Raw genomic sequence first — 12,845 nt, 5'->3', positions numbered from 1 at the left:
GTCTACCTGTAAAAGTTTTCTGGTCTGCATCTTGAATTAAGAAATAGTGTTTTAGCAACAAATCTTTAAACAAGAACATTTGCATGTATAAAATATATATGTGTATTTTATGTTTGTATACTTATATAATATTTAATGTCTCTGCCATTTTCTTTTATAAACAGAAAGTAGGACAATTCCTATGTAGCATTTCTGTCAATGAGTTATGATGCCATTATAATGTGACTTCATTATTGTTAATGTATTTAAAATGTAGAGGGTTTTCCTTATTCCTATTTCAACCTAAGAGATGGTTTGAGGTATTATGAAGAGTTAAAAGGGGATGATCACATTATTTGCTGTTCCTGTAGGACGTGGACTAAGAAGAGATCCCTGGGGGTGTTGTTGTTGTTCCACATATGACGATAAAGACCATATTCAAGGGATGGCCAGTCATGGCTAGCACCACGCCCTTATTCTTATTCAAATTTTAAAAATGTATGGCATGGCTTAAGTTTTATTTTCATGAATTTTTCTTCCTAAATGTTTGCAGATAAGACAGCTTGATTTTTAATTTGTAGTCAAGTCAATAAGCATTTCTTAAGTATTTACTTTGTGCTAAGTGCTAGGAATACAAAAGACTCAAAGGAAAAAAAATCCACTCAATATCTACTCTCAAGGGGAAAAATATGCAAACTATAGACAGGATAAATAGGAGATAATCTACAGAGAAAAAGCATTAGCATTAAGGCCAATCAGAAATGCTTGTCTCAGAAATGCAATTATTTATAATATGTTCATTAATTTCATAATATGTTAAAGTTAATGTTTTGCTCTTACATATGATGTACTGCATGTGTGGAAATCAACACATTTTTCTCATATGAGAATATATCAATCTGGAAATAATAATAAAAACTATCTTAATAATAAAATTCTATCTTCTGATCCTGCAGCATGTCTACATCTCTCTTTACTTCTTAGGCTGTGTGCTCCCATGCTCGCCTAGGTGGGTCACCACGGGCCCCCATGCCACATGGCCAAGGCTGTTTCTCTGCCTCTGTCTGTCTCTGTCTCTGTCTCTGTCTGTCTGTCTCTGTCTCTGTCTGTCTGCCTCTCTCTCTCTCTCTCTCTCTCTCTCTCTCTCTCTCTCTCTCTCCCTCAAACTTTACCTAGCCTATTCTTAACATGCTTACTGTTTTTCTAGGAGTTTTACCTTGTATATTTGTAATAATTTGCTATAATAAAATCCTGAGCAGTTTTAACATCCCAGAGAGAGCTCCATTCTTTTACCTTTTTCAGTGGCCTTAAATCTTCTGTCTTCTATCCTCTAAATCTTTAATAATTAGCTACAATTGTACATGTACAACTTTTACCAAGTTGTTCACTGCCATGGGGAGGGGGATACAAAAATGTAGAACTCATAAATTTGCAAATGGATGAATGTTGAAAACTACTTTTACATGTAATTAGAAAAAAATTAAAATTTTTAAAAAGAAGAAGAAATAAAAATTACAGAAAGTCTGAAAAAAAAGAAACTAAGGCAGAAAAATATTTAACAACTTGTGTAGGGTCATATAGATAGTTAAATGTCTAAGGTAGGATTTGAACTCAAGTTTCCAGACTCCAAATCCACACAACTGCTCTGCCATTCTGGGAATGGGTGAATCCTCAACAAGTCTGGAGAAACCATGGAACATTAATACTTGGATGGGTCTATGCTTCACTGAGGGAGGCACTCTCTCCAACACAAATCACATCCCACCATAATGTCTCATCCAGTGGAACTCATATCTGTGTCTTCCCAAGTCCTCTATGCCAAAGTCTACCCAACAGACTGGGAATCTTCACATTTGTTCTTACTTCATTAACAAACTGGTCATTCATCTCTGATGATATCCTTCTTGTTATTTCTCCAGTGCCACCCAGATATTCAAAACCAAAATAATCGCAACATAATTTGAAAATATAGAACCTGAGAATTGAAAGTAACCTTGGAGGTTCTCTGGTCCAGCCTGAATAGGAATTCCCCCCTCCCACCTCCCCACAATACCCCTTAAAAGTGATAATCTTTGAGAAGACCTCCTGTGATGGAGAGCTCCATATTGACTGAATACAAATTTAGTTTTCTGCGACTTAAGTCAAAGAGGGGGTGGGGGCAGGGAGGCTGAGAGAGACAATCATGTGCTAGTACTTCTATAAATCCCCCAAGCTGGCATGGGTGAATGACACCTCCTTCCATGTTGCAGTAACCGTGAGGAGTCGTGGGGACTTCATGGGATTCCTGCTCCAGGCTCGCAAAGTTTCTAATGACCAAATTGTCGGCACCTTCGTTCTCATCCCTTCTGGTTCCAGACTGATGTCTTGTTTTGAAGAGGCCAATACGGTCACCCACTCAGACAAATCTCCAAAGAGAAATCTGTCTTTTGTGTGGAAGGCACCAGAACAACCCATTGGAGATATCAAGTTCTTGTAAGTTGGGGAAAAGAAAGGGATTTTTGTACTGGTTCTTCCCATTGTCTCTGCCAATGAGGATTCATCTTGCCCTGTGGGATGGCCACCTTGGCCATTTGAACTTTGGTTTAGAGTGATGGTCATCTCTGTCCATTCTCCAGATTAAGAGATCCAAAGGCAATCACAGAGAAAGGCTGCAGATGGCTCTGGACTATCCTATCCCTAGAGGTTACTTCTCTTCTCCTCCTCATAATACCCCAAGATACACTGGGATCACCAAACGTTCCCTCTTTTCATGGCAACATCCACCACCAGGAGAACCTAACATCCTTAAGGGAAAAGATTATTTTAGTATTTATTTTTTAAATTTATCCTCAGCATCTATCACAGTACCTGAAGGCACCATAGTAGGGATTAATGAATGTTGAATTGATTTCAAATGAGTAATTTCTATTATCTTGCTTCAACTCTTTGGTTCTGGATTTTCTTTGGAGGTGGGGGCATGTCCGTATGAACTGGTTCATTTTGGATTGGGCAGTCAGGTGGCATAGTGGATAGAGTTCTGGGAATGGCGTCAGGAGGATCTAAGTTCATATCCGACCTCAGACATTTAGTAGATGTGTGACCCTGGGCAAATCACTTTAACCATATTTGCCTCAGTTATAAAATGATCTGGAGAAGGAAATAGCAAACTGCTCCAGTATCTTTGCCAAGAAAACTCCAAATGGGTTTTGCCATTGCCATTGAAGAGTTGAACAGGATGAACAGCAGCAGAACTTTGAATTAATTTCCTTTGTATGAGGTTTTTACTTTTCAAAGTCTTTTAACAGTAATCATCCCATTTTATTGTGACAACTATTTGGGTTAGGTCTGATGGACATTATTAATAATAACAATAGCATTTATATAGAACTTCAAGGATTACAAAGGATTTGCACATATCACATTGATCCTTACAATAACCCTGGAAATTGACTCTATTGGAATCATTATAAAAAGAGGAAACTGAGGCAGATGGAAGTTAAATGATTTGCCCAGGTTCATATGGCTATTGAGTGTCTGAGGTCAAATTCAAATTCAGACCTTGCTGATTCCAAGTCCAACACTCCAGCCAGTGAGGAAGCTGAGACACAGAATAGCTGATACTCGTCTTCAAGGAAATACTTAAATAGAAGCAAAGCTGCCTAGGCCTCTTTACCTGGGTTTTTTCACCCATCTGTATTTCTCCAATAAGACTGATTCTATTTGATAATACAAGCAATTGTGTTATATCAAAAATGAGGTTCCTAATTTCAACATTGACTTATTGTGTCTCCTCATGCACTTTTATTCATCCAATGCTTATGACACATTATCTCTATCTCAACAGTGAAAACAGTGATCCAATTCAACTTTAATTAAATGCCTACTGTGTGCAGGCATGGTTTTTAACTCTAAGTAGATAAAATGTTTGGATTGGATAAGATCCCTACTTTACTATACACCAATAATCTTTATCTCAAAGGGAGAGTATGTTGACAAATGAGTTCATAGGATTTCAAGATGGAAGAGACCTTAGAAATCATGTGAAAGTAGTTCTCAAAGTTTTTGGTCTCAAGACTGCTGTATAATTTTTAAAATGATTGAGGACACCAAAGAGCTTTTGCTTGTGTAAGTTGCATCTATTGACATTTGCCATGTTAGAAATTAAATCTGATAAATGTAAAAATATTAGTTCATTTAAGAGAGCAATAATATACTCAATTATGTTACTATAAGTAACATATTTTATGGCAAAATACTTAAATTTGGGGGAAGCTAGGTGGCGCAGTGGATAGAGCACCCGCCCTGGAGTCAGGAGTACCTGAGTTCAAATTCGACCTTAGACACTTAATAATTACCTAGCTGTGTGGCCTTGGGAAAGCCACTTAATCCCATTTGCCTTGCAAAATCCTAAAAAAAACCCCAAAAACTTAAGTTTTTTAAGCAAAATAAATTGTGAGGGGGTGGCTAGGTTGCACAGTGGATAGAGCACTGGCCCTGTAGTCGGAGGACCTGAGTTCAAATTCGACCTCAGACATTTAATAATTACCTAGCTGTGTGGACTTGAGCAATCCACTTAACCCTATTGCCTTGGGAAAAAAAAAAAACCTAAAAAATAAATTGAGAGAGAATTGATAGTGCTTTACATATTTTTACTATCTCTTTAATGTCTGGCTTAATAGAATAGATCTGCTCTTCTATTTAATCTATTGTGATATATTGTTTTGGTTGAAGTATATAAAGGAAATCTAGTCTCACATAGATATGTAGCTGGAAAAGGGAGAAGCATTTTAATAAGCAAATAATGTCAATATTATTATGAAAATAGTTTTAACCTCACTGAACCTCTGAGGGGTCCTCAGGGACCCCCAGAAGAACTTGGATCACACATCGAGAATTTCTGATCTAATTCAACTCTCATTTTATAAGAGAGGAAACAGTCATAGAAAGATTAAGCAGTCTGCCAAAGGTCACACAGGTAACGAGTAGCAGAGTGAAAATTTGATTCCATGCCTTGCTACTTCAGATCTGGGACTCCAGGCTGCATGTGATCACAGAATGAGGAACTAGATTATGAAAAGTATTTGATAATGGTTAATCATAAAATTGCCCTAACTGATAAATTGATTGCATTTTCATTACATATTAATTATAAATGCAAATAATTCTAGAATAGTTTAATAGCAACATAGAAATGATTAGTAATACAATTGAAAATGAAACTTTTTATTTGGTTCTAATCATCCATAAGGCTATAAAACTATGTAGTAGAAAGAGCAATAAACTGGGAAATTAGACAACCTAGGGTCAAATCCTGTAGCATCTGGTAAATAATTAACATCTCTGTTCCTCAGTTTCCACATCTCAAAAATTAGGGTGTGTGACTGAATGACTTTTAAGGATTCTATCAGCTCTAAATCTAATGCACTACTCATTCCCAGTGAAATTTTTGAATGAAAGAACCAAAGAGGAGAGTCAAGTAGGATTATCAGAATTTGTCAAACAGATTTAGAGTTGTCAGAGACCTTTGGAGTGATGGAAGACAATGCCCTTGTCCTATCAATGACAGGGGGTAACCAAATCCTCCGATTTCAGAGCAAGTGTGTTTTTCATTATAGTGCACTGAACTTTTCTGTTTTAGGACGGCTCACTTCAAGGAAATCAAAATACTATCCTCTGAGTTCTTGTAGTTTATTTAATCTTCTAATTTTCTTTCCTGACCTATTTATTGTTCCCCTGCCCTTCCTATTAGGATGGTCTCTAGCTTTATTCACAGGAATTACAGAGTGATTTCCTCTTCCCCAAACAGTTTATCAGTAGTCCAGTCGTACTTCATTTACTGGGAAAGGATTGAATCAACCGTCGTGTCTCAGCAGACACAAAACAGAACACTTTCTGATGGCAATATGGAGCCAGCTGCAAGCCTGCAGAAGCCAAACAGCCTAGAAGTCACAACCACAGGTACAGTTAATCCCCTATATTTATTTATTCATTGTCATCCTTGTCTTTCATGTTATTTATTTTCACTTAAAAGTTACTGCCTCCAATATCCTACCTTGGCAGAGTGAGTATTGGACAGGGAGAGGCTGAGTCCACAAGCCACAGGCTTAGGAAAGTTATAGCCTGCAAACTGAGAAGGGAACAAAGAGAGATCCCTGACTGACCTGTGCCAGGCAAACATGATTTGTTGGCTTCTGCCAAACAAATTCCCAGTCAGGCTCCAGGTTGGAGGGTCAGAGAAGCCTTGTGAAAAAGCTTCAACATCTGAACCATATAGAGAAGACATGGTTAGTTCCCTTAGCATCCTGAAGCTGCTCAGAGTAAAAATAAAGGGAAAATGGGAAAAATGGAAAGAAAGATTCTTCCCCCTTATCCAGTGAATAATTTTCCTGTTTTTTCCATAGGCAATTAACCATTGACTATGAGTTAAAAAAAAGAAACTGTACTAGATGTCAGAATTCAATAAAAAAAAACAAATAATCTGGAGAATTGTATATTCCACTATGGACGTGAGTACTGAAAGAGTTACAACCCCTTCAGAAGTCAGGTAGCTCATAGAGTAGTTCTTAGGTTGAAGCACAGCCATGCGGTATCCAAGCTCACTGGGTGACTGTTCTAGAGCCTCTGGGGGGAAAAATAGAGGAAATATTATGATTAAAAATAGTTGTTATCAGGACAGAAGTTTATAAAATAGTGACAACCTCATAAAGACAAACAACTTCATAGTCTTAAGAACTCTCATCAACATAATGACCAATTATCCTTCCAAAGGACTTAAGATAGGTTATATAACCTACCTCCTGACCCAGAGGTGATGGACTCAGGGTGAAGATTGAGACATACTTTGGGACATGGCCAATGTGAGATTTTTTTTTTGCTTGATTATGCATATTTGGTCTAAGAGTTTTGTTTTTCTTTTTCTTCTCCATCTCCCTCCCCCCCCCCCCAGGTAGAAGGGAAAGAAAATAGATTTTTTGACAATTTGCTAGGTTTTATTAATTGAAAAAATGTTTATTTTTAAAGGCAAAATAAAAAGTACTGGATCTTAGATTTAGAGTTGAAAAGATCTTGTGGGTATGTGTATATCGACAAATGGACACACACACACACACACACACACACATTCTAGTGATTAGGATAATCTAGTTGGACTCAATAACCTAATCTAATCCCCTCATTTTGCAGATGAGCAAAACGAGGCTCAGTTTCAGGGAATTTCCCCAAATGAGAGTTGGTAAGTAGTGAGCCAGCACTAGATCCTAGCTCTTCTGACTCTGGAACTACACTTTCTTCACTATGCTAGTCTGTCTTCCACATGGCATTGTCCCTCTTGTCCCCTCAAATTTTCCAATTCAAAACCAATTGCTGTAAAGGATTTCACCAAACAGATCTTTGATATGATTGCATGGGGAAAACAATGTCCCTTGAGCCATATCTTCATAAATTCATAGATTTAGAACAAGAAAGAAGGAACCTTAGAAGTCATCTAATCTAATCCCCTCCATCTACAAATGAGAAACTTGAGATGCAGAGTAGTTAACACAGGTGATAAGTAACAAAGCCAGGGCTTGGACCCAGAACCTCTGCTTCCAAGTCCAGCTCTCTGTTGAAGAAGAGACTGCACAGCACATTATCAACACTTAATATTACTAATTATAATTATTTACACAGATAAATTTATGTCTTAAAATCATAATTGCATCTCATCAACTAGCCCCAGGCTATTGAACCACAATAATTCATTCAAAACTATTAACTTTTTTCTTTTTATGAAACTACCCCAGTAAAACTAAAACATTCAGTAACCAAATTCTTCATTATTTGCACTATTCTATACCCATATTTCCCTTCTTCTCTGAAGGAGAATTCTTATATCTTTTCTTTGGGATCCAACTTGGTCATTATAATTTTCCAACACTCAGTCTGAATTTTTTCCTTCATTTTTTCCAACTTTATAATTGTAATCATTATGCAAATTTCCTCCTTCCCTTCCATTTCACTTTGAATCAGTTTATCACTTCCCATTTTTCTCTATAGTCTTCAATATTCTATTCCATTCACATTTTACAAATTGCCCAGACTACTGTAAGGGACTGTTGTATGTGAGAGTACTGTAAACTTTCATCACCTGGCATTCTTGAGCATGGGAGCATTGTTTTACTGGTTGATTGGAGAGTGCCACGGGAATTGGGAGTGTACCAGAGACTGGGGAGGATATTTAAGCACTTGTATTTGATTTAATAAATGGAGATCTTAGAGAACTTGGAGAACTTTCCAGTCTTGTCTCCTGCCCCTTCAACATTCACCTGGGTAAGGATAAGCTAGCCGGCAGGAACCTAATACTTCCTGAGCAGCTAGTCTAACAGAAACTTAACAGACTATTATAGTTTTTTGCTACTACAAAAAGTTAAATGATTAATATTTTGAAAATTCAGTAATGTATTTGTGGAAGCCAGGTCCTCATTCATTGCCCAACTTAGTCTATCTGGTCAATTCAGTCAGCCAAAACAGAACAAACAGTCTTAGTTGGTCAGATAGTTTGTTAGGCAGAGTAGGTCATATTTAATTAACTAGAGTCCAGACTAGCCTTTTCCACTGGTCAGCATTTCAATAGTATTCTATATGTCTATGTTGCTTCTTTTGGCAACTTTTATTCCAGCGACCTCCTCTCCTCCATTATCATAGTTGGTTTTGTTTTTTTAAATTAAAACATATTGAGATAAAGACAAATTTCAGCCAATCACATGCTACATAACACAAACTCATAGTTCTTTTTTCTATTTTCTTATTTTTCTTGATGCTCTACCCACTCTTGTTGGGCAACAAACAAGTACCCGGTTGGAATTTGTGTCCAACTCCCTAATCCTGCTCTGGCTGGTCTAATTGCCAGCAATATGACAACAGAAGCCTAAGCTTCAGCGGGGATCCTTGGGTCCTTGAATGCTGCTATTTTCAAATTGGAGTCAATGCAGTTTCCAGGCCTGATACAGCCAGAGAGAGCCAAGCAACCACTTTGATTTCCATATGTTCTGATTTGCAATCATGACGAGTAACAAAATCTGAGTGGTGCCAGTCATTTGGCCTCTAAAGAAACTTAGGAAACTGATTACTTCATTGCTCACATTGGGCCTTCTGTTAATGGACAGATGGGTTTTTGATGTTGATAAATTGGAATAGCCTACCCTTAATGGCTTTTCCTTTAGGCCTCTTAGGAAGACCTAATATCTATAACTGGCTTTAGTAATAACAACAAAAATAGTAGTAACAAATCACATTTCTATGGTGCTTTAAGATTTGCAAATTCTTTTCCTCTCAGCAGATGTCTGTCTGGACACTGCTCTGGTTTATGCTAGGTGGGGGTGAAGAAATCAGATAACTTGGTTTTGAATCTTTTCTCTCCTATTTGCTAGTTATGTAACCAAGAAAGTTTGTTCCACTCTTGGAGCTTCATTTTCCTTCTCTGTTAAGAAAGTATGAAGATCATAGTAACTTTTATTGGTTACACTTGATAACTATATCACAATATTGTTATGAGGATCAAGTGAAAAATTATATTTAAAAAAGCAAATTACAAAACACTAAATTAATGCCAGCTCTAATTGTGGCTCTAAAAACATCAAGTAGAAAACTGGAGCATTTAAAACATGAAGGAGGGGTGTATTTTCACCTGAGATAAACAGATAGATAGATAGACAGAGATAGAAAGACAGAGATAGAGATAGAAAGATAGAGAGACAGATAGAGATGATTGAACAGATTGGTTTTTTGGTGAAGAATGAACCAGCTAATCATTTCAAGTTCTCTTGTCATTTCCTGTTTTGGGGGCAGATTAACAAAGCTTTTATTTTATTTTTTGCAATTTCATTCAAAAGAGTTTTTAACAATGATACCTTTTGCAAGTTCCACATTTTTCTGCCACCCTCCCTTCCCTTCCCCTTCCCCATGGCAGCAAACAATCCGCTATAAGTGGCACATGTGGCATGTCTGGCTGGGTGCAGCTAAGCTTGGATTTTAGATCTACTGAGTCAGGAGGACCTGAGTTCAAATTCAGCTCAGATATTTGACACTTACTAATTGTATGACCCTGGGCAAGTCACTTAACCCCCTTTGCCTTAAAAAAAGCAACAACAACCAAAAAAAAAAACCATCTGAAAAATACAGTGATAAAGTTCTGGGACTGGAGTCAGGAAGACTCACTTTCAAATATGGCTCTAGACACCTACCAACTGTGACTATTTCTCATCTGCAAAATGATCTGGAGAAGGAAATGGCAAACCACCCCAGTATCTTGCCAAAAGGGGTCACAAGGAGTCCCACAACTGAAAAACAACTGAACAACGGTTCAAAATCCAGGGCTTTGTTTTGTAATGTGCTTGCTGTTCAAAGACAATGGCCTTGCTCTCATCTGCTGTGTTCTGCAGGCTCTATTTCCTCAGGTTCTAGGCCAGAGTCTGCTGTTCTTGGCCCAACTGGAACCTCAGGCACAGACCCCATGGAGCCTGACCTTGGAGGCCTGACCTCAGAAGTTCCTGGAAGTGACTTGAATCTTTTGAAACCCTCTCCGTTGTTAGCAGAGACCAATAGCAACGACCACAGCAGGCAACCGAACTGGGATCGCCCTCCCAGAGGCAGTGACCAAACCTTAGAACCATCACTTGATGTCCAAGGGCTGGAGAGAGCATTAAGCTTGGGCCACTTCCCGTTGGAGGATCCTGACTCCAGGCACAACAGGTATGGGACTAGTAGCCAGGAGGACATCACAGCAGGTACTGGGGCATTGGGTAATAGAGCTGAGGAAATCCCAGGAGTGCAGCAGGAAAGCCTCCAGGCTGTTCCTTCATTCGGGTAAAATAGGTTATCATAGGATTTGAAACTGGACAGGACCCTAGAAATGATCTAATTCAAGCCCCTCATTTTAGAGATAAAAAGAAGCTGAGACCCAGACTGTTTACAGGGTTTGTTCAATGCCACTAAAGAATTAAGGAAAAGGCAAAATTCAAATCTAGAACTTTTTCCTCCACATTTACTCTCCTGTTCAAGAGTGCTATCTAAGGTTCTAATTTGGGCATTCTTTTATTTCCTCTTTTTTTGTTACTATTTCATTTTTCTTTAATTACATGTTAAAACAATTTTTAAACACTTAAAAAAATTTTTGAGTTCTAAATTCCATTTCTTCTCCCTTCCCTTCCCTATAGCTCAAATGTTCTAAATGAGGGTCTGTGAACTTGGATGGGAAACAAAAATGACATCTTTATTTTCCCTCACTTCTAACTGAAATTTTGCATTCCCTTCAATGATTTAAAAACACTTCTTAGGATTTTTAGGCTACACTCAACTACCATTCAGGTGCAGGACACATACAAATACATAAGATTAAAATACTCTGATTGAGATGATATAGTCTTTGCAAGAAAGGTACCTTTGGAATCAGAAAGTTTAAGTTCAAATTCAGGTCCATTTATTTACCACCTGTGCATTTAAAAAGTTCAAGGGATAGCTTCTTGATGATTTAATCATTTTATTAATAATGCCAACATGTTTTTTAATAAAAGGATGGCTATTTGGCCAACTCTCTTGATCAAAGTTTCCTGGCAGGGGTAGGCTCACAATATATGTGCCCAAAGAAGAGTAGGTGTTCCTGAGGGCGGTAATCAACTCTGGTTAGCAATTAATAAGAAAATGAACAGTATAATGAGAGGCTGGGCTACATTACAATGAGAGTCTTGGGGCACCTGACTTGGATTACTCAAATCTTGGTCAAAGAGACTTATCGACTTCCATATCACCTGACAAAAATCAACATTTTCCCAGACCAGCCTGAGCAAACACAATGAGCAGGAATGCACTCATTAGTCTAAACTTAGAATTTCTTTTACTGTCTTTGATTACATCTTAGGCATCCTGGCTGGGTAAGTCTTTGAGAGAAATTTCCCACACTAGTTGACTTCTGGATGAGGAAGTAGAAAACGGGAAAAAACCTTCAATCTAATTCAATAATTAGTTATAAATACAAAAGAGAAATACTTATTTCTCTCATACCTATGTAACCCTTGGTCAGGTTTCTCTGCACTTTGTTTTCCTCATCTCTAAAATGAGAGAGTTGGATTAAATCACCTCTAAAGTCTCTGTCTTCAATCTTTAAATGTATGCTGGTATGATCAGATTAACTAATCAAACCCCTTCATTATTTAAATGAAGAAATATGCTAAGTGGCTTAGTAACTACTGTGGAGAACTGCATACTGACTCAGACTGAATTTATTTCCTAGATAGAGATGTGGTATTTAGCTGATTTCAATAAATATAGGTTTCATTTGGTTCCTAAAAAATTATTTCAGGATCTCCCACTGAAAAATCTCTTTCTTCCCATGGACTTCTGCAACTTATCTTCTTTTTTTTTAATTAACATAAAATATTTATTGATTATGTATATGTGTGCACATAATGAACAGTGTTAGAAAGTATCATTCTGTTCAACTCCCACAATCACTTCATTTAGCACATCCTTTTTTTATAATTAAAGATTTTATTTATTTTGAGTTTTACAATTTTTCTCCCAATCTTACTTCCCCCCCCACAGAAAGCAATTTGTCAGTCTTTACATTGTTTCCATGAGAGAGAAATCATCCTTAAGGAAGAAACATAAAGTATAAGAGATAACAAGATCAGACAATAAGATATCAGGTTTTTTTCCCTAAATTAAAGGGAATAGTCCTTGAACTTTGTTCAAACTCCACGGTTATTTATCTGAATACAGATGATGTTCTCCATTGCAGACAGCCCAATAACTGTCTCTGATTGTGCAACTTATCTTAGAGAGTTTCTTGGGAAGTTAAGTGACATGTCCAAGGTCACACAGCCAATTTGTATCTGGGGCAAGTCTTGACAATT

General features: G+C 37.5%; 1 protein-coding gene across 2 annotated transcripts in view; it reads left to right on the top strand.

Moving 5' to 3' along the window:
- REELD1 (reeler domain containing 1) overlaps positions 1-12,845 on the top strand; it is a 35,279-nt gene that overhangs the window by 19,868 nt on the left and 2,566 nt on the right. For both annotated transcript variants that reach the window (XM_074227435.1, XM_074227434.1), the window contains 3 exons: positions 2,229-2,451; positions 5,765-5,916; positions 10,377-10,686. In XM_074227435.1, the coding sequence (XP_074083536.1) occupies positions 2,229-2,451; positions 5,765-5,916; positions 10,377-10,686 (685 nt within the window). The remainder of the gene's footprint in view (positions 1-2,228; positions 2,452-5,764; positions 5,917-10,376; positions 10,687-12,845) is intronic.

The sequence above is a fragment of the Macrotis lagotis genome, chromosome 3 (genome assembly GCF_037893015.1).
Source record: "Macrotis lagotis isolate mMagLag1 chromosome 3, bilby.v1.9.chrom.fasta, whole genome shotgun sequence".
Classification (NCBI taxonomy): Eukaryota; Metazoa; Chordata; class Mammalia; order Peramelemorphia; family Peramelidae; genus Macrotis; species Macrotis lagotis.
The sequence above is the reverse complement of the archived record's forward strand: the minus strand, read 5'-3'. Positions and strand labels throughout refer to the sequence as shown.